Genomic DNA, 23,544 nt, shown 5'->3' with positions numbered 1-23,544 from the left:
TTCTACCAAAATAAATATATAATGAACAGTTTTTAAAAAATCATGTTGGGAATTTCAAATAAATAAGTATTAAGATTAATTATAAGTTGTGTATTTATAATTTACTGTTCGCATAGATTATTTTACAATTATATATCAATAAAAAAATTTAAAAAATTGGGATTTGGTCAAAAATTAAAAAAACAAATTATTCTATTTTTTTTTGTCATATCTTATATAAAGAATATATGTAAAAAAAAAGTTAAAACAACTTTTTATATTCAATTTTATAACAATTGGTTATTGTTTAATTAGGCAAGCAATTTTTTTTTATCTTCTTGAATTATTTATAAATGAATTAATTATTTCTATGTACTATATTTATTTAGTGAGTTTCTTCATTAACTGAAGTCATCGTTATCTGTAGTTAATCAAAGAGTTATATTGCAAAAAAGTGTTCACCTAAAATGTATACTATATAATTAAAATGGTACTATTTTTTTTACGTTAGCCCACTATAACTCTATGGTCTAAATCATTTATTTGTTTAGAACCAGATCCATTCGAGAAAAATGTTAAAATCAATATGAAATATGGCTTTTATGCTTGTTGCGTGCTTTTAAAAAGTTAAGGTCATGTCAGAAAAATTCTCTCAATTTATTATTTTCCGCAACTGGAAAGAAATAGAAATCAATTTTCTTTACTAAATTTGGGTTTTCTAATATCCGTGGGCATGTTGATTCTTGAAAATATTTAATAGCTAAAATAGCCTTGATGGAATTAATAAAATTGTTATTAAAACTTTGCAGATATAGATTACTTGTTAAATATTTTTAGCAGATTTCATCTTAAAAAAAAAAAAAGTTCCTGTAGACTACTGCTAATTCTCTACTGAATAGGATAAATTTGATAATTGTTGTTTTAAGTAAATCTCATGTTTTACTGAATTGGAAGCAGTAATTCTATTAGCTCTTCAAAGTAATTGTTTCTATTGCAAAATCGTAAAGTAATTAAAATTTCTTTTAAGAAGTATATTTTGGATTAGTTAAATCTATTATAAGGTGCTTACGAATGAATTGATTGCGAAAAGTTTTAAATTTTCTAAAAATAATAGCGAAAAACTATTAAACATGTGAATGCTAAAGATAACTCAAATCTAGAAGAACTTATACATTTAATAATCTTTAATTTCTTGTAGATGGAGTCGAGGGTCTTTTGAAACTGGTTTAGATGATTTTGGTTTCAGGTTAGTCAAAAAGTGGTATAGAATTAGGTTTTTTTAGTGTTGGTAATTTTTTTTCTCGAGGTGTTGTTAAGCCTCAAATACAACAATAAAATTCTTATGGACTGTTGTCTGATGCCAAACAGAAAATCAGGAAATTTATGTTTTGCGTGTTTATAAGTAAATGACTTTTATTATTTCGGTTATTATGAAACTATTTCATAATCAAAAACCTAAATTTCGAAAAAAACTAAATTTAGAGAAAAAAGTAGAATTTGTCTTTGTTTAATGCTTTTGAAGGATCTTTAAATTCTTTATTTTCCAAAAAACAAAACTTTATTTGAAGAACGGCTTAAAAAAACCCTTTCAAATGGTTTTAAAATATTCAAGCTATACTTATTTTTGAAGAAAATTGCATTGACCTTTTTATGAACGTTTTTGTTGCTTTTACTATTAGTATCATCTCTTTAAAAGAGGAATTTACACATACCGAAAATCCTGATTCCACACTACACTTTGGCAAATTTGGGGCAAAATCTGGACCAACCTGAAAATAAACCTCGACTACACTTATAGTTATATAAATCAAGATCATCTGAGTAGAAGTTTTTATAGAAGTAGACTTTCTTTGGCTCAACAGTAACTTAAGAAAAACATACACAAGTGAAATATGTTTTGTTAAAAAAAAAAATTTGTCTGTAAGACTGGTTTCCTAAAGTGAATTTTATCTTCTTAACTATGGTGTTATTGGGGCATAATTACTTTGGAAAATTTTTGAGTGATCGCTTCTTATTTAGAAGACTAAATGACGCTCAAAAAAAGCAACCCAAAATTTCAGTATTATCCCTTTACGATGAGAATCTGAACATGGTCTCTATGAACTATTTTTGTTGCAGATCTGGGCTCTGTTTCATAATGAAAGCTAATAGTATTAGTTCATAGTTCAAGTGAAGAAACTAGTGTAGTAATAATACTAATACTTATTTTTTTCATGATAGGGATGACTATTAGTGATATTATAGAAATTAAAAAATACTAAAGTACAAGTTACTATTGTACAAGTCTGTGTAATTTAATTAAGATAAATCTACAAGACTAATAGTGTTAGTTTATACCTTATTGTGAAACAGGGCCAAGGTGTTAAATCACCTACTAATCTATGGTTATATATATATATATTTATATATTTATATATATTTGTATTATTTTTTTAGATATGGTAAATCCATCAGGGAACTATTTGTTATTGTATATGTATGTACATACATTTTTTATACATATATTTATTGCATAAATATATACTATATAGTTTTGGGATCCCCCTTATGCAATATATTTTCATGATACTAATTGTATTTTACAAATTTCTCTATTTAGCTTTTTTGTAAAACAAACCGCAGAGGAAAAAACAAAAATTATTGAATTCAAATAAAATACATAGCATTGGATAGAATACAATACATATCATTGATTTATATTTGCATTAATATGTGTTTAATTATTTTGTGTTTATATCTATCTACGTGTTGTAGTATAGTGTAATTTCCTATCTCTGTGATTAGAGGGTGCAATGAGGTGGGGTTAAACGCTATATTTAATTCAGTGTGCATTTTAGATATTATATTGTAATATGGATAGTTATTTACGATTCTTTTTTTTTTCCTAGATAGATTTATTTATTGATAGATATTACAATCTGTCACACAGTTGTGGGCAATAGGTAATAGTGATGAGTGATCTCATACATACTAAAAAAAAAAAAAAATAAAAAAAAAATAAACAAAAAAAATAAAAAGATAATAAAAAAAACTCTCTTAAAATATATACAAACTAAAGAATAGACAAGATAAACATAATCAAACTATCTGTATGAAAAATAAATAAATAAAAAAACATAATGATAAAATAATATTTACGATTCTGAAACATTTGTTTTCAAAATTATATTTATTTTATATTGGTTGAACTAGTAAAGCGCCGTATGGGGCAAGCATAAGTTAAGGTGGGTCTTAGTACCGCTTTATATAGTATACATTTATATCTACTGGATAATTTTGATTTTTTATAATAGTTTGGATTCGTTTAATAAAAGTTTTTCCTTGTGTTTTCCAATTTCGAATTGATGTGGTGGTTAAATAACAGTTTATAGTCTAAAGTGACTTCCAAGTATTTAACTGTTTCTGCAAAGGGGGTATTTATGTAGAATTTACATGCTTTTAAAGCCTACTATACATATTGTTTATTTCAGATATGTATGAATCGTAGAACAATTTTTATTACAACCTGAATAAATTTTACATAAAAAATTCTATAAAAAAAAAAACACTAAACTATAAACTAAATGAAGAAATATATCAGTACTATCAATCGGAGAATTATATTACCCTTTTATAGTTTGTCAGTCTAAAAAAATTCTATGCAAAAAAAAAAAAATTAAAAAAGAAAACAATAAACTAAATGAAGAAATATATCAGTACTATCAATCGGAGAATTATATTGCCCTTTTATAGTTTGTCGGTCGTTTAATCTCAATTTTGCTATAAATAAATATTTGTCTTTTCCTCATTACTCAACAAATGGAATGCTTTGAGGTCATTTGTAAAATGAGCATTCTCCTAGTTCCTATTTAAAACATAGAAGGGCACAGCCTGCAGCGGTGACTGAGTGCCGATGCGCACTGCTCCAATTACTGAGAATGCTTGGCACAGCTCATTCCTCATGGTGACAGCTCTCTTCTTCCCTCTAATACTTCTCTGCAATTTCGCTCAACATAAGCTTGTTCGTTACTTCATTTTATGTGACTATTTGCATGTTTTGCAACCTCATCAACGACATGAGCAAGCAATTCAAGTATATTTTCACTAAATATCTCACTAAGTGAAACCCAATGTACAAAGAATAACTACTGTCAGGAAGTAGAGTTATATAATGTTTTGTCTGTATCTTTTTCTGGCCAAATTCAAAAGTGAAAATTAACATATAGTAAATTTTTTTAAATTCTAGAAATCGAATATTAATTGAAATATCAAAAAAAAAAAAAAAAAAAATATATGCATATACCTTGATGGAAAATGATTGTGCTCGGCAACTTCTATTTAGTTTTGGTCTGAAAAATATTTGTTATCATATAAAATAAAATAAATATATATACCATAATGGGAAATCATTGTACTTCAGCCACTTCCATCGAGTTCTGGCCTGAAAAAGTCCTGGCCTGTATATTATAAAATAAAAGAAACAAAACAATTAAATAAATAATATATAAAAAGTATAGGCAATCCTTCTCGCCCGGACCTGCCCCACTAAGACCCCTCGGGGAGCGACGGTCCTGTATCACTTTTGAAATATTTGTTTAGGACGAGAAGAGTAGACTTAAGCTAATTTAATCGAGCAATATTTAAAAAGCGCATGAAAAAATTTAAGAAAGCATTTCTTATCCTGTGTAATAGAAAGTCCTTTGATTGCATGAAATGTTTTAGAGTTAAAATCAATTAAAATTAAAGTGGATATTGAGGTCAACTGATATAGACTGTGGGCACCATAAATATTATATTGTTCCAATTTCCAGCTTTATTCAAAACTTAATCTCTTTTTTCTGATATTTTGATAACCGTTATGTAGAATATATTTTTATTGTTAATTTTTATTTATTTATTTTATTATGTTATTAACAAACGGATCCCTAAAATGTTGATTAAAACTGAACCGACGGGTAAAACGTCCGAGTGGTTGACCATAGCTTTGGTGGGAGGAATGCCATTGTCGACTGATCTGATAGATTTGGATTTGGATGGGCATTGGGTTTATATGTGTAGCCAGCGATTGTTTGGGCATCGAACCTTTGAGTTCGCCAAGCCTTTATTATTTTATTACTTTAGATTTACAGTTTTAATCTTCTACAATATTCGCTATGTTATTTCTATTCTTAATCTGAGGAAAACTTTTATTTTATATTTTATTGTGAATTTTTATACTGGAACGTAGAAGTGTGTAGTCACAGTTTAATGAGGATTAAATTACGTTTCGCTGATTGTAAAATAAGTTGAAGAATATATATAAAATATTCTTTCAAGTATGTAATCAACTGGATTCAATCATTCAATAGCCTGCTGTGAATCCCTCTTTTATTTTATACGTTAAAGAAAACTTTCAAATGAAATCCCCAAGCTTTTTTTTTTATTACTTTTATGATTCCAATTTATTTTTACCATTTCATTAAACGTAATTCTACCTTTTCAAATTTAATTAAACTTCGTTAAAAACATCAAATTTAGGAAATCGTTTAGTGAATGATGTAGGAAGTGTTCGTTATAGAATTCTTTTTTTTTAAAAAAAAAAATCTTTGCCCATTAAAGTCTTAATCTCATTAAAACTTATGAAATCACGAGTTAAAAAAAAAAATAACCCCGTCTCTATTGGCAGCTTTACTGGTTGTTTGCAGTACCAGTTAAGGGGGAGTTCTAACGAGTCCATTACCGGTTACTAAGAGATATTATAAAATTCTTCGTATTATATAAAATATAATATTTAAATTTAATTACAATCGTTGTTTTTGTTATAATAAATGGCTCTTGAAAAGAAGTTTTGAAAACTACAACTTTCCTCATAATCTCTGCTGGTTTCAATTCCTCCTCTTAACAATCACGTATACTGGTAGATCGACTACATTCTCTATTACAAGTTTTCAGGTTTATGTTGGATTTATTCTTCTGCATTTCGTCCACAGTGGAGGATGTCACATTTATTTTTAAAAGTGCAAAACGGATATTTGACGATTTTTTAAAAATATTTCGTCTAATTTAGCGTTATAAATCAAATTGATTGATCAAACTTTTACAGGGATGCCATATAATTCCACGATTGAATCTTTCCGATTCTAATATACAATCTTAAGATGTTCAGGGATGCGGCTAAGAAGGACCTTAATAGTAATCAACTATTTATTGATTGCTTTCGTTTCGAGACACAATCAGCGCTCTTCTGATTAGTGCACAGCAAAGAACAAAGGGACTTAAAATTCGAGGCGCACTAACGAGAAATAAATTGTGAGTGATGAATCGCTTGTTTCAGAAAGATTGAATTTCTGAAGTTGGCCATTTTAGTAACTCAAACAAAATTAATTAAGTTGAGAAATGGTACGAATATATTTTCTAAGGATTAATTTAAATATCCACCATTCTTCAGAAATTAAGCGGTTTAGCCTTGCTTCTGAATCCAGGTTACTAAGACTCCGTAACATCTTGGCGTTCACGGCTTCTTGCTGAACCAATAACTTCAACTTATTCCACAGATTATAAAAAAAACATGCCTATTTCTAGAATTTTTTGACCTATTAAGGTAATAAAATATTCCTGACCAATATTTAACCAGACTAATCCATTAGATACAAATCTTTACGTATGTCTCCATTGGATATTATGTTACCTCCCTGAATGTTAGATATCATGGAGTTCTTTACCTTTATGATATTTTTTTTTGGTTTATAATGACGCTTGATTAATGCTATAGAAACGTACAATTCCCACTTCACTTACTCTCTTCAACATCCGAGCCTTTTAAAATTCAGCCGAAGTGGATGGCCCGCTGTTAGAGCTGTCGTAACTCTGTTAGCAGTTGCGGGAGATCGTGCTTCTGTTAAAGAAATTATAAACGAGGACTGTTGCTGCCTGGGGTGAGAGTTCTGTTTGAGTTGGTAACTCAGGCCATCTCTATGTTAATGCCCGTCCCGTTTGTCGGATCCACTTCCTCGCTACTTTCGGAGATGAAATGGGTTTCATTAATTACAGTACGGCTCCAGATAAACCACATCGTCTAACCCGGTTAGCATAAAGAACGACGTACACCTGATGCGGACATTGTACGCTGTATGGATGGTCGGGTTCTAGACTTTTATGGGTTATCGTAGGTCCAGCTGTGCAGGCCCCTGTCACGTAGGCTCCAGAGGCATGTCCTGCCATGTTTAGAGCTCTCGCCATATTCTGCATCGTTATATCTTTGAAGATACATTAGGTCATAAAGGAGAATAATTTTTCTTATCTGTCGTGTACATATATTCTTTCCTCAAATTATATAAAAAGAAAAAAAGTTGACAAATTTTTTTTGTATATTCATTTATTTGTAATATAAATATTATTACTTTGTATTATCTTTTTCTGGAATAAATTGCCCTATTATGACTTCTTTACTGTATCTCAACATCCTAACAACGTTTTATGTATGAAGAAGATAATGATATTGAGTAAAAAAAGGACAGCTATTTATTTGCCTTACTTATGTAAGTACAAAATTAGTTGTATAATTATTAAAATATATCTAAATAACTAAAATAATTATATTTTCAAATTCGCTTTATAAATTTTAACAACTTTTTAATGTGCATTAGTTTTTATTTTTATAAAACAATTAACTGGAGAATTATCTTCAATAGAAAGAAAAAAAAAATTTTAATTATAAACATATCTTTGAAATACTTAGAAAAAACTTGAATTTTACCATTACCCTACTGAAAATTTTATTGTTTTTTAATTTTAAATTACATAATTTTCATTATTTATTTATTTTAATATTATATTCTACAATAGTCAAGGTCTATAAGTAGTACTTGTAAAGCAAGGAAAATTCACTTTTTTTTTCAAATTTTATATATATATCACTGTATGTAATAAATTTTTATTTTATTCATTTTGGTGAGGGGTTTATAGTTACATTACAATAAAAAGGATGTCCGCCTTCTTCTACTTATACTGAACATTAAGGAACTCCATCTATGTATGATATTTATTCCCAAAAGTTTGAATGCCATAATTGTTTAAAATAGGAGATTCCTTTTCTTCAGTTTCCTTTAATTTAGTCATACAATACTTCATCAGAAAGGTAATTCAGGCTGGAGAAAGGTAAGTAGGAGATAGTGTTATCGGCGTCGAATTATTTATTGTGAAAAAACTTTTTATAATCCAGGAAAGCTGGTTATGCCTCTCTTTCACATTTGGATTCATCTGTCACCCTATTATATATTCCTAATCCAGTTGAAGTTATCTCTTTATATTTCTAGAGTATATGAGCCGTTATTTAATTAATTAATCCATTAACTTTAAATGTTTTCAAATAATGAGATGTAGATAGTTGACCGTAGATTAATAAGTGGAGAAGATGGTTTGGGAGTGCGGTCAGCAAAAAAAAACAAAACAAAAGATAACACAAATAAATAAAAAAATATTTATTCGTGCCGACGTTTCGACCTGAGTCTCAGGTCTTCATCAGGGATACAAAGCAATAAGAGGTAATAATACAATGTATTTCTTTTCAATTTTATGTTTCTCTGAATGATAGTTTTTACCTATTTTTGTTTTATAGCCTTGATGAAGACCTGAAACTCAGGTCGAAACTTCGGCACGAATAAATAATTTTTTGTTTATTTGTGTTTTTTTTTTTCATCGCAGCCCTCGACCATCTTCTCCACTCTTTTCAAATAGTTGGATATGTTTGCAACTGTGTGATTTAAATAGTAAAAAGGTGTTCTGATAGTCTTGGATACCTGAAAACTCCAGGGCCCTGTTTCATAATAAAGCACAAACTAATACTACTAGTCTTGTCGATTTAACTTAATACAATTACACTGACTTGTACAATAGTAACTTGTACTTAAGTACTTTTAAACTCCTGTAATATCACTAATAGTCATCCCTATTATGAAAAAAATAAGTATTAGTGTAATTAACACGTTTTTTCTATACTATTTTGAACTAATACTATTAGCTTCCATTATGAAGCGGAGCCCAGGTGAGACTTACGCCACTTTTGCAGTCAATGGTTCATATGATTCATGTGAGCCTTATATCAAGACCCCAAGAAACATCGTGTTCCGTAGTTTTTATTTCAGCTCAAAGGAACACGACTTATATTTCCTTGTATTGTAGGAACCAGATTGGTCACTTTAAGATTAAGTAATTTTTTATATTGTTATATTGTTACGTCGACCCTTGGGATTGAAGAGATATCTCCGTATAGCACTCTATACTATCTATACGACCAGTCCATAAGCCGTGCACTTGACTGGGCCATTGAGCTCGTTAGTGGACCGGCCCTCATCTGTTAATTTATTCCAGTACTCCAGCCCCCTCCTGTTAGCAGCTCTTGTTCACTTTATTGGCCGCCCATCAGAGCGGTAGTAGGATGCTCAATTAATATGTCAGTAGTTCTTAAGGGTGTGTATTTAACGGCTGTGAACCTCCTGGATCGTCCCAATTTATGGACCTGTTCTCTTGATAATGGTATCGCCCTGATTCTCAAATATTTTATAACTTCATCCTCTGCCATAACATCTATGTTATATCTATACTCTAGTAATGATACAGGTATTTAATTTTAATTAATATACATAACCCTCTTATACGCAGCTAGTAGAAGTAAAGTAAACAAACCCGGAGTAAAGTAAAATTGATAATTACACCCGAAAACAATTTTACTAAATGTATACAACTGGATTCGAACCCAAGTCCTTGGAATTAGTAGCACAGTGCCTTACCAATAAGCTACTCGCCTCCCATATCTATCCAATATTTCTTTTTTCTATAATAAAATTGACGTTTCAGTCGGTTTGAATCCTTGTTCGTGTTGAGGGTTTGATCTTGACAATTTTAACAATGTGGCAATAAATGATAAATATAATTTGTTTCATTTTCTGCTATAAACTATCTTATTTAACTTACTGAACTAAATTTAATAAAATTTGTTGTAAAAGGTAGTGCATATGATTTTTTCAATAATAGAAATTAAAAAAAAATGTAATTATATTTATTACAGCTTTTTTAAATCCTCTTATTTTATTTTCAGGTCAGTAATGAAAAAACAACAATACAATGATGCTTAGTTCGTTTATTATTCAAAAAAGAATTTTTTTAACATTTTAAATGTTATAATTACAAATTTAAAACTTTTTATATATTTCAAAATTTGTAACTCCCAAAAATACTAGTGTATATTAAATGCTGAAAGGGAGACTGTCCCACCGATACGTTCAAGAAAGATTATATGAATTAACCACTACTGTATTTTAACTTTCTAGTAATGCTGTCAGGATAAGTGAATTAAAAATAATTTATTACACTTTTTTTTTAATTTTATTAATTTAAAAATTCATATACAGAGCTTTTTACAACAATTTTTATTATATCCGACATCCTAGTTTGTTTTCTACCTCTTTTATCAATATATTTTTATAACGACACTTTTTTTAAAAATATTTAAAAATAAAAGGGAATCTCTTAGCATTATCAACTATATTTGTCTCATCGTATTCAAAGGAATTGGACTTTGTCCTAAATTATATTCTGTTGTTTTTTTTTTTGTTTTTTTTTAGCTTTCCCCATATTTAATAACCCTTCTATTATCTAGTCTATATCTATATCTAGTCTATTATTTTTCTCTTCCTAAATCAGTTTAGTATTTTTCGTATCAGATATTTTATATAAAGAAAAGGGCAATATTAGATAGTAACACAATTTCATTTGATCCTGTTCTCCCAGCATAGTTTAATTTATCTTTCAAAGTTGAAGGTAGGTTTTGTTGATAATCTTGGGAGTCAGTTCAATTTGTTAAGAAGAAAAGTAATGTAATTAATATTAATGCATAAAATTATATAGTTCTTTCTATAGTTGGCTTGAGCAAATAGCCCGTATTCGAAAAGACTATTTTAGTGAATATGACAAATCCATTATCTACTAGTTAATGGACTAAGGGCCGAAACGTCAGAGAGAATATAAACGATGTTGGGAGTATAGGATCTAATAAAATTGTAATTTTTATTAAAATTAACTACTCTCAAACATTGATAAAAAAATATTTTATTAGAGACTGAAAATATTAGACCTAATATTCATAAACAATTTTTTTTGAAAAATACTAATCACTGGAGATTTACAATATTAAATTGTTTCTTTCCTATATAGGATTAAAGTTTATAATACATTTTTTTATTATTTTGGTCAAAATAAAAAATATTTGGAATAAATTGGAATAGCTTCATTTTATAAAAAGGTTTCCATTACTAATATATTATTTTTACTTTTTATTAAATAAAATTCACGTTTTGCATTGGTTCAGTTTGATGGGATATAAACCAAACAGTATTTTTTAAATTAAAAAATAAACGAAATATTATTAAAACAAAGCTGTAAAATTTTAAAGAACATTATCTTAATGTTAAATATTCACATTCAAACTAGAGTTTCTTGATTAACAGGGTTCTGCCCTATTTTAATTACGCTGAGGGGTTAATTCTTCGTTTCGTGGGACCATGATTAAAATAAAAGTTAACCTTCAAGGCCTGGGTTCGGAAACGCGCCGCTGCAGTCACTAGCGAGATAAGTTGGCGCTTTAACTCGGTCGGCCACAAATATTACCAGATGGTGGGCCTTGGTTAAATACTATTTTGATTCAGTTTAGTCATAATTATATCTCGGATTTTTGAAAATTCAAAAAAATAATGGTACCATTACTTCCTAAAAGCAATTTTTTTCTCTGTATCAATTTGACTTTTGATTATATTTTGTTGTTGGTTGTATTATTTAATAGCACAAAACATTTTATTTTGAATAGTGCTAGGAATATTTTTTAAATAAACATAATTATTATTTATAAGAAGTAAAGATAGATAAAAATTTACATATTCTGATAAGATAAATAAAACAAAATAGAAATAAAAAATTACAACTGAATAAATATAACGAATATTTTACATACATGAGTAATGATTCACTATGGAGTCAGATATGCTGGAAATGACTTTTTTTTTTGGTCTGATTCCTCCGAAACCAGATGACAATGCTTCAGTCTTGACTGTCCAATTCTAAGTCGGACAAGGACCACTTCTTCTCTGCGGTTATTGCGACTTGCGGTCTGCCAAGGTTTTACCTCTCTTTTTATAATTTTAAGTTTGTTCCAAGAGCAGCTCTTGTCTCACGTTCGTATTCCTTGAATGTTGTTTCTTTAAAATGATGCACAAACTCTGTTATAGTGAACAGAATCCGGCCACGACCATTTTCTATCGACTACTTTGTTTAAACATTTTTCATTTGTATAAATGATTCGAATTCTTGTAGGTTTATAAACTTTTCAAATTTGAGACTTCGTGTAAATAATTTTTTTTTTTTTAATTTATTTATTTGTTTAATGTAATTTACAACTGTACAAATAATAAATACAATGAGTTAAATATGTGGAATATTTCATTTACACTTGAAAATCTTGGGAAGGAACCACCCGTTGGTGGTACTTCAAAAATTAATTTAAATTAGTAAGTCCCGTGGCCATCTTCTGTTCAGACGGCTCGGAGACTTATTAGGATTTGTTAAGGATAAGAGATTAAGAAATAATGGGTTAGGATGGGTAAGGAGTTGGGAATGAAAAGACGTATGTGTAAATAATTTAAATCCAAGTAATGTTTAGTCAGTTTAAATAATTATCTTTTCCATGTTTCAGAACACCTACCGCAACGCAGAGAAGTTACTTTCTGCGGCGGAAGAACTCGCCCAAACAGGGGAGTGTAACCCGGAGGAGATCTACGGGGTGGCCAAAGAGCTTGAGAACCACGTCACATCTTTCGCTGCAAGGGTCGAGCAACGAAGAAGGCGGCTCGATTTGGCCGTACTCTTCTACACCCACGAGAAAGAGGTCAGTTTTGTTTTATTATTTATCTTGCTTATTATTATGTTTAAATTGAAATTAAATCGACTTATGGAACAGAAGATTTTTAAGCCTCATTCCTTATAAAAGTGCCAGGTCTGTGTTATGTCATTTTTGCACTTATGTATCACTTTTGCTACTTTCTTGTTCGAAGAAAGTTCTTACTGTAACTAATCAATATTTTCATTATTTTTTAACAAAATATCAGACACAGTTATCAGTAATAAGTAGCTAAGAAAAATGAATTGTATCGGGGTTTAGCCCTAAGACATATAATAATTATTGTACATACCAATATTTTTAACTTTGATATATAAAAAATACTCAATTTATAGTCAGTGACTATTTCCTCATTATCGATACATACCAATCATGGTATTACTCAAGAGTTATTCCCTTGAGTTTGCACCACTGTTGTTTACAATTTTTCTACACCCTCTTGAACTTAGTCAGCATTCATTAAATAAATCATATAAAATCAGATACTTTATTGATTTTTTCACTTACCATTACAAAACTGAATGAAGACCAATATAATAGGGGTATTCATGATGTGTTAAATGTAAAATGTTTTACCATGTTAAATGTTCCAAGTATATGATTGTGAGCAGCTCTATTTAAAGTTATGTTAAATGCTAAATGCATATGAGCTCCTAGCATATTTTTAGAGCAACTAGTTTTATAACCTTTCCTTCCAAAACTTAATGTTATTGTTTCTGTCTAAGTTTTGATTAAAGTAATTTATTACAACATGCCTAAATTGAGTAAAAAGTGGAAGTTGTGTAAAAGTTTGTTCAATGAGTGTCTTGTTGATCTTCTGACTTGTGATGAAGATAATCAAGATGAGCTAATTGACAACTGTCATTACATTATTACATTAGCTGGTCTGTTGCGTGATATCATTCTCCATTTAACAGATCCCAGTAACAGACTCTCAACCATATCATATATTATGTTGTGTTAATATGGTAAAAGTAGGAAATATTTCTTCATTTAACATAAGCTTTTCAATTTAACTCGCTTTAACTAGTTAAACTAAGGATCATGAATATCTATATATATATATATATATATATACAACTATAATCCCTTATGTATAATATATATACATATTATATATATGTATATATAAATATCTTTGATATTTACCTAATATACGAATTATCAAGTGATAAGCAGGAGTTCCAACATTTCTATACCTCTATTAAAAAGCTTCCCCGTCCAAAAAAGGTTTGGAACCAATGGTCTAGATAGACCATTCCACAAACACAATAATGAGAAGTTTTTTTTGGCCGAAATTAGACCCACATATTAAAATAAAACACCAAAGCTGCAAGAAGTTTTATATTCTAACCTCCATTGAAAAAACAAATTGAAAAATAATTTGCATAATTATATTTACTAACTGAAGTCAGCAATATGCTTCACGAATACGTAGAAATTTTAAAAGTCATATATAAAACTGGATAGAACAATGTAGACAACAGATTACATGAAATGGATTGTAAAGTACTGTTTGAATGTTCATTAATAAATATCAGATATTAATATATAAAACTAAATAGAACAATGTAGACAACAGATAACAGCTGCCACAATCCTTCATCTGGAAGCAACAGGTCGACTTGTATTAATGACTAGGTTTTAGACCTGTTATTTGATGATAACAGGTATTTAGACTTTTAATGGAACCTCCTAAGGGCCAATAAAATCTTCAATACTGAGAATACGTTGCGAGCCATACGAAACTTGGGATGTTGGAGTTTGGAGGTAGAATGAGATTTATTTATTTATTATTAGAAGAGTGATTGAAAAAGATAAATACTTCATTGAAAATGTGCTTCCTACCTGCACTGAGTTGCTACGTACACAGAATATTGATAATTGGTAAAACAAAAAAAAAAATGGTTTTTTAAAGTTATTTTTTATATATTTATACTATATGAGGCTGGGTGGACCCAGGAGGGCTCCAGGCCCTCAGAGATTACACAAGGCTTCAGAACAGAATAAATCTGCCACAGCCGGATTCGAACTTGGTATTGTGCACCTTTCTTGACCGCCACCTCGACCAAGATTGTAATCGACGACATCTGTTCAAATACAGATATAAATAGTCAGTATTTTTAAAGTTTAATAATACAATAAATTGATTTATAATAGTTGTTTATTAAATTTCATTATCATTTTTTTTGGAACATTTTCATGGAAAAGGGTTCAAATAGCATTACATTTGTCAAAATGGTAATAAGTGTCATAAATGTAGTCGGAATAAATGGCGTCAAGGAAGATATACAAAAAGGCTATTTATTAGTAATAGAAAAAAATATTCTTTAGTAACTACTTTGCAGTGCTTCATCTGGGCTAAGTCCTAGTAGATACAGAATATCTTCTTCTACCTCCTGGTCAAATAATGTCTACATCTATCAGGGACTAAGCCTTGAAGAAGCCCTGAGAAGTGAGGTGAAACGTTAGTTACTAATAGTAATTTTCTCATATTTTGTGTACTCTCTTAACCGCCACCTGGACCATCTACCTACAATTAAGGTGTCACTTTCAATTTGTTTACCTTAATCTTAGATTTAATTTTTTTAAAAATGTTATTGCTCATATAACACAAACACTCCTTTTTATTATAGTATAACAACATAAACGTCATGTTGTCAGTTTTCGAACTTATTTAGAAGTAATTTATAATTATTTATAGTGAACTAGCTTCCAGAGGCATGAAGTTGTTATGCCAACGACATACAAGTGACATACATTTTCTCTAGGCAATTAATTTTAAGATGCGGTGTTAATAGTGCCTTCAATGCATATAAACACTAGCGCACTGTCAGTTATTATGAGACCAATAGTACTATAATATCCTTTCCAACTTAAAACTGGAATTATTATATCTCGTAGTGTTAAATAAATGAATTGAATCCTACATAAAGTTATAACAATACATTTTATCATTATTACTTTAAGTAGGATTCCATCAATCTATATTATTTTCGAGCAAGTGATAGGATACCATGATGTATTTTATAATTTTGTCACCGTTGATGAAGGATGGGATTCCGGAGTATGCTCATTATGGATGCGAATCAATACCCGCTAAACGAGGTGAAGAGGAGAAGCCGATTAGCTTAGTTAACTTCCAGGGCTTTACCCAACTTTTGCATATTCACCATGATTGAAAATTGAAAAGTGGATAAGCTGGAATTAGAGGGTCCAATACTTGACATGCAAAAATAATTTAAAGTCAGAGTTGCGGTCAAGAAGGAAGGAAAAATAGTTTGCAACTATTTATTTATTTTCTGTGGATGTTTCGGCTCATCGGTTAACTCTTATTTGAGGGGCCTCTGTTTACACTTCTATCTAACAGACCTAATGAAGACGTACAGTGTAGGCCGGAACTTCAGCTGGTTGAAAATAAATAACTACTTTGTATTTCTTCTTCATATAATAGTATTAATAATTCATATAATAATAATAATAATAATGTTCTGCTTTTAAATAATATTTGTTTTATTTATTCCTAGCCTTATTTCTTTAGAATATGCTTCAGAGGAAAAGAGATAGGAATTAATGAACTAGCTTCCAGGGGCAAATTCTGGCAACGACATATGGGTATGTACTGGGTAGGTGAAATACATTTTCTCTTGGCATTATTTTCAGGCAGTAGGGAGTAATTTACATTTTCTCTATAAATAAAAGAGAATTTATAATTGATCATTATTTACTAACTTAATAATAAGAATAAATTTTTTATATTAATAACTTTTTAAAAAAACATTAAATAATAACCAAGAAGAAGCGGATAAGTGTGTGCGTTTAAATTCATAAAAATTAAATATAGTTGAACAGGTGGGGCTTGAATGCTGGAAAAATATTTAAAGAGCAACGGATAGAAGTAGAAATGAAATTCTATTGAGATGAGGATCAGATAAGGAAGGATCAACTCTTCTGTATGGTGTATCGGTGTATATACATTAATTGATAACGGATATTGTCTTATTTATTGTAGATTAGAATTCAAGAAGATAAGAGAAACAGAACATTATTTCAAATACTAATTGAGTAATAAATACGGTTTTTATAGCTAAAATTATTTTTTATACATGTGGTCTTTTATATCGTCGAAATCTGAAGTCTTAGAAAATAAATTGATATTAAAATATTTTGGCCAAAGATAAAGTAGTAATTTAGGCCAGGTAATTGAAAATAGCGTTTAAAATTCTGACGAACAAATTCCAGGAAGATTATTAACCTTCGAAGCAAGGGTGAACGTACAAATTTTGAACAAAACGTGTTTGGGAGGATTGTACAGAGTCCTGACCTTGTTGATTTACGTTTGACGGGATTTAGTGTAGTTAACTGTTGGTGGTATCCTATAAATGAATTTTTTTTTATTTTAAAACTAATATAATTACTTCATTTCAAAAGAATTCATCTATCTTATTTATTCATTTTTTTAAATTTTTTTGTTGTATGCATTGGACCGTAACAAATCTTCGGTTATGAGGGTAGGAACTGCTACAGAACGGAAGAAACTTGCAGCTGGTTATAAGGGTCTAGGTTTTTTATCAAGTAGTTCTAAAAATAGCTGCTTGTTTGGTATAAAGGTGACATCTGCTGAAATGGTTGTTGGGGCGCTATAAGTCTTGTCCAAATTGGGATTTACTAGTAGAAGGAAAACCATATTGCTTCACGGCAGTGTACCTTCTTTGATCAAACATATCTCGTATTTCTCGTTATTTTTATTTTGAACAAAAATGAACAGTTTTCACTTTAATGAGGTAGATATCCTTTATTTGAATAAATTCAAGTATTAAGGAATCAATCAAACATAAAAATAATTTTGGGCAATTTTGGCAACAACTGGTTATGTATTCTTTAAGAGGTTCGAATGATAATTGATTTAGGAAAGGAAGATGGTCCGGGTGCGGTCAAAGAAAAACTCAAATAGTCGTTAGTTATTATGAGCAAACGTTTTGCCCCACTTTGCAAGGCTTCATCAAGGCTAAAACAATATATACAAACAATTAAATGGGGGTGAAAATAAATAATAACGTAAATTAAGAATTAAAAAAAAATGTACAATGAAGCTTAAAATAAATAAAATTAACCAAAAGGTTTTAGACAATTAATGAAAACGTAATAATTATTTTATTTTTAGCGAATCAGTAGCAAATTGAAGACGTTTTGACAGTATCTGAAACGACACGGTCTGTCTCACGTAAAATACCATTACGTATTATACAGACTATACACTATACTATGTCATTTAAATTTCAGAACGGACACATGTTCTCTACAACAAAATTACCTGCCAACGCCATTTTGTTGGTAGAAGAAGAATAATTCAATAATCGTCATAATTTCCTAGTTCATCGTTTGCTGTAGGTTTAGGAATAGAAGATAGAAGGCGAATTATGGACAATGTTTTGCAATTTGGACGAGAAGGAACTACCCAATTTCTTTCGATTAAATCATCACGACTTCCATGTTTTAGTGGTTGAAATGAAAATTTAAATAAGAAAACAAAATACCATATTTTAAACAACAAAAAAGACTTATAAAAACCGAACCAATGTTTGGGGGCATAGCGAATTCATTATTCTAACGTTATATATATATATATTTTTTTTTTTAAAAAACTCCTTTATGCGAAGGGATTATGGTATAATGGAAACAGTTACACTTTTTTATATGCAGGACAGTTAAAAGAATAGGAATATTAGAAAACAGATAAATAAAAATATAATAACTTTATATTTTTATTTTAATGATTTTTTATTCGCTATCAAGGTAAAGGAAAAAATAAATAAACACTAAGATTTGTAAAATAAAAAAAAAGTTCTAAAAATGTATTAATAATGACAAATAATATTGTTAGAATAAAAATAATGATATTGCTAGTTAAATTCCTATTAAATTTATTCATTAAGGACGGGTTCCGATAGGTAAAATATTCTTTATATTAATATCTTATTAATGAGAATTTCAGATAGTCTTTTTAGCTTTTCTGACAATGTCTGACTTGCTATATGTACTTACTCCCTTATCTACGAACCTATTCTAACCATGGTGGGGGTCAAGTTTTCATATCGTGGGACAGCAAGTCAATAAATAAAAAAGTCGACCATCCAGGTCGTATTCGAACCGGCGCCGCCGCAGTCCTCGGGTCCAAAGACCTGCTATCAACAACCTTAGCTACGGACAGCCCACCCTAATTATATCTGACCTTAGCCAGGATACCGCACATTCATGAGGGTAGTTTCGTTGATTAGACTGTGAATATTAGAACCCTTTCTAGGCCCCCTCCCCAGCCGGTGGATTTATCTTTAACATCAGTTGTAACCCTGTAATAGAATGCTCAAGTGCTACTCCCCGCACTGAATCGCAATAAAAGAGGAAATGCTAAGGGTGGCCAGCAATCAATAGCTTTCTTCTCCGCAGCAGATTTCTGTGCTATGCTAATATTGGTACTCCACGCCCGATTTCCGGTCCGAGCAATTTGTTTTCGGACCCCGGCTTCACAACGGCCTCTCCTCTGTTTTATTTAACTTGATGGAAAGTTTGAGGACTTTTATTCCTTATATTCGTTTTAATAGCATTGTGCAATAAATTTAACGAGAAAATTCAGTGTCTGCTTGCGTTGATGGCCTCGGTCTTGTTAGATGTTATAACTGATTTAATGATTTAGTAATTTTTTACGGATGTAATTATTTATGTCATTCCACGACCACATTAATAGTAATCAGTATTAGTTGTAACAAGCCATTATCGAATTCTCAACTTGTTGATGTATGTACAGACAGAGGCACTTCTAGTAACGGACACTTCCTGTAACACGTAAAATCGTCTTAACGGACGATTTTACGAAGGTCTCGGCCAACAAGGTATATATTTAATGCAATTGAACCTCTGTATTACGGAACCCCTCCAAGAGAAGAATAGCACCTCAAGGTTTTTGAACATGTTGCCTAAAATTTTCGGAGAAAGAAACGAGTTAACTGGAGAATTTAACAACGGCACCCAGTAAATGTAATTAATAAATAGCATTTTTTCGAATCCATATGGTAAAGTTGTAGGATTTAGTAATAAACGAATCCCTAAAATGCTATTGAACATTAAACCGACAGGTAATTGTTCTAGGGATAGACAGAAGCTTACCTGGAAGGATTGCGTCAAAACTTATATTTTAGATTTTGTTTTCAATGTACATCGCTGGAGTGTAGGCAACAATTGGTAATATCGGCCGCCATTGACCGCCCTCAGAACTATCTTCCTTGTAGATTCTCCACATGTTTGTATCTAGTCACTTTATCACTAGCAGAAAATTTACTTGTTTTATACATTTTAAGGGGGTGGCGGTAACGCGCTTGTCTACCAACCCAAAGGTTGCGAGTTCAAGTCCCCGCCTCTATCCAGTGTTTTCAAGCATATAATTATACAATACTCACTCATAGCCTCCCCCCGGGCATTTGTGAGGCCCGTTAGCCAATGGCACTCACAAAAATAAACGTGGGAGTGACGAACCCACCCTATGAAAACTACGTCGTGAAACGCGCGATAAATTTCCTAACACTTGGACCTCCACGGTCTGTCGCGCCAATATTAATAATACATTTTTATATTGTAAATAATAATAAAGAAATTTAAAAAATAAAAATACTTTTAATTATTAATTATTAAAATAATTAATTATTATTTGCTGGGCTTACTACGATGTGTGTGACCAACTTGAAAGACCCAAATCGAGCCCTTCATGATTCATTAACTTTTTGTGCGTGCCTTGTCCAAACCGCTCCGTTGAGGACATTATGAAAAGTTTCCTCAAATAATTGCCACTACGCTCCTCTTATTGTATTCCCGATTTCATCTGAAAAAGAAAGGAATTGGGGACGGAATTGAAAGATATCCCTATCTATATGTATTTTATTTCCGTCACAATTTAATAAGATATATTTCCCCACCTTATTTTATCTGTGAACTCCTGTTTTCGTTATTTTAACAATTCAGTCTTTCAAAGAAGGCTATTATTCAGTAGCTGGAAAAAAATAACGACATTGATTTAAAATTCGGAGGAAGGTAACGAGTATTCAGTTAGTAGCCAGGGAATCAGTTAGCAAAATTAGATGCTGATCTCGGGCAGAAAATCGTTACTCAACGAAGTCACGTTTCATATTAATGATTTATTCCTTGTTATAATTCCTTTGTTGCCTATCGAAAATTAATGCCTATAATATTTATTCCTGGGTAGGTTTAATTGAGAATACCCAAAATGAAAAAGGTTGAATATTATTTAACAATGCTCTATTATTTTAAATCAATTTCATATTTATTTATTTATTGAAGTCCCTCTAAAACTTCAACATCTGACAATTCATCAAACTTTTTAGGGATAAGAAAAAAAAAGTTTTTCATTTGACCCAATTAACTTGTTTTCTGTTTTGGGACCTTGCAACCATTAAAGATTTAGGATTGGTTAATAGCAAGGATCAGTCAGATTGTCAAAAAGAAGCTTTATATACTTAAAAATTGTTTTGTTAAATTTTGCAGTAATACCCTTTATAAGAGAGGAATCCTTCAAATAACCAATAATAATATCGTCGGTATACAAGTGAAAAACCTTATGTTAAAATTTTCTAGTTTTCATTTATTTAATTTTTCCAGTCTAAAATGTTAAAAAGAACTTATTAATGTTATAAAAATCTGCTTATAACAAGTAAAATTACTATTTCTACAACTTTAAAAATTATGGGAAGATTTAAGGATCAGGCATTAAGAACTAATGGGTTGGGATAGATAAGGACTTCAGAATGAAAATGTCTGTTTCGGGCCAAATCTGCAACGAAAGGGATGTTAAGGTCTTTGTGAATGAGTTTGTTGTTTACGTAATAAGGAGCATCGAGGATTTTACGGATACTTTTGGGATTGTAAGGATTGGATACGGGAGGAGTTTTATGGTTTGATAAAGCCCCAGAGATCAATCCGTATGTCCAAATTGGTCTGATTATTAAAGTATATAATATTTTTTTGTAGTTTATGGAAAGTTTAGAGCGTTTGTCAAGTAGGTGTTGTAGTAATATAAATCCACGAGCTTGTCGTTTCAGTCTTGAATGGGGATTCCAAGTAAGTCTCTTGTCAAGAAGGTGCCTTAAGTAGCGAATTCGTTCAACGGGCGTTAGTGGGATATTTAAAAAGGGTACTGAAAGACAGGAGGATTGAAGTTTACGAGAATAAAGGCGAACTAGTGGGATTTGTTAGGATTTATTTTGATTCTCCAGTTTTGACACCATTATTAAATGGATGCTATGTGTGTCTGTAGAGTTAGTGATGGATTGTTAGGGTCCTTGTTTTCAGACAGTATACATGTATCATCAGTATGTTTCTAGGACTGTGTTAGTGTGGGTTGGGATATCACTGTATAAACCGTATAGACAATGGGACCTAAGATACTATTTTTAGGAACACCGGCGGACTGAAAAAAGAGACTAGGTTATGATTTACTTCAAAGGTTCTATCAAGGAGGTAGGAGTGGATTAAAAGGAAATATGTAGGGGAAAGGAATTGAAAAAGTTTGTAGAGTAGGATGCCAGACTCAATCAAAAGCTCCAATGTGTGAGATATGACATCCACCACACGATGGTACTGTTCTAAATCCAAACTGTTGGTCAGGAATAACAAGATATGAATCAAGGATTGGGTAGAGACGTTTTTATATTTCAAATGAAATGAAAAAAGAAGTGACAAAGTTTTTTGTCCTCTTCAAGAGATAGTTTCGTTTTTTTTTTAAATTATTCTAAATAGAGTTAGTGAACTGTAATTGGACCCTTTGTTACTAATATACGTGAATACGTGAAAGCGCAAATAGCTCATTACCTAGGAATTGCCTAACGTTAACCAATTACCAAACTACTTATGCCTATTAACGCTATAAACTGGCTCCAAACAGGCTAATGGTGTGTCAGGCACTTTACTCATTTAGTATTCCGTTGGTCCTGGATATACATAGGTTAGTTTGATGTACAAATACTCTATTTATAACCTATATTACACTCTAAAATTAGAACTGTAATTAATCCCTAAATTGACAGTAATTTTATATAAACATATAGGATTTTTTCTATAGCTATATTTTTATAACAATTTGACATTATAATGGTGTAATCGTCAATTCTATAATTTGTAGGCAGTTGCTAAGTTTCATTCGTTCCTGAGATCTAATTAGCAAGTTAAAGAAAAATAAGGAGTGGAGGATAGGCAGGAACAAAGTAATTAGGATAGAAAATTGAGAGTTGTCTTCACTCATTAAGGTGGAACTTTTCTGAATGCCTGGAACATCAGGGAGGTGCAAATAATCTGATTGTATAAATTATCCACGTTAATTAAATTATTAATTAGACAATTAGATCGGTTTTATAGAACTGCATTTTGGAGTTCTACATCTTTTCTTCCTATTCTGCCATATTTTTCTAAGGTTTTACGGTTTTGCCGCCCCCTCTAAATTGAGTTTGTGGGTTAAAAATTTGTATGTGAATAGAATTGGTGTTAATATAAGAAAAATATAAGAAAAAAAATGCTTTTTCACACCCCTGCGCTCTCTCTCTCTCTCTCTCTCTCTCTCTCTCTCTCTCTCTCTCTCTCTCTCTCTCTCTCTCTCTCTC

The 23,544-nt window shown here is 30.6% G+C and overlaps 1 protein-coding gene across 1 annotated transcript in view; it reads left to right on the top strand.

Moving 5' to 3' along the window:
* The window catches only part of trio (trio Rho guanine nucleotide exchange factor), a 669,473-nt gene that overhangs the window by 391,600 nt on the left and 254,329 nt on the right, over positions 1-23,544 (top strand). Inside the window, exon 14 of the mRNA XM_024360812.2 lies at positions 12,680-12,871. Coding sequence (XP_024216580.2) covers positions 12,680-12,871 — 192 coding nt within the window. The remainder of the gene's footprint in view (positions 1-12,679; positions 12,872-23,544) is intronic.

This window comes from Halyomorpha halys, unplaced genomic scaffold (assembly GCF_000696795.3).
Source record: "Halyomorpha halys isolate HHAL.00 unplaced genomic scaffold, Hhal_1.1 Scaffold87.1, whole genome shotgun sequence".
In the NCBI taxonomy this organism is placed as follows: Eukaryota; Metazoa; Arthropoda; class Insecta; order Hemiptera; family Pentatomidae; genus Halyomorpha; species Halyomorpha halys.
Note: the sequence above shows the minus strand (reverse complement) of the source record. Positions and strands in the feature narration are given on the sequence as shown.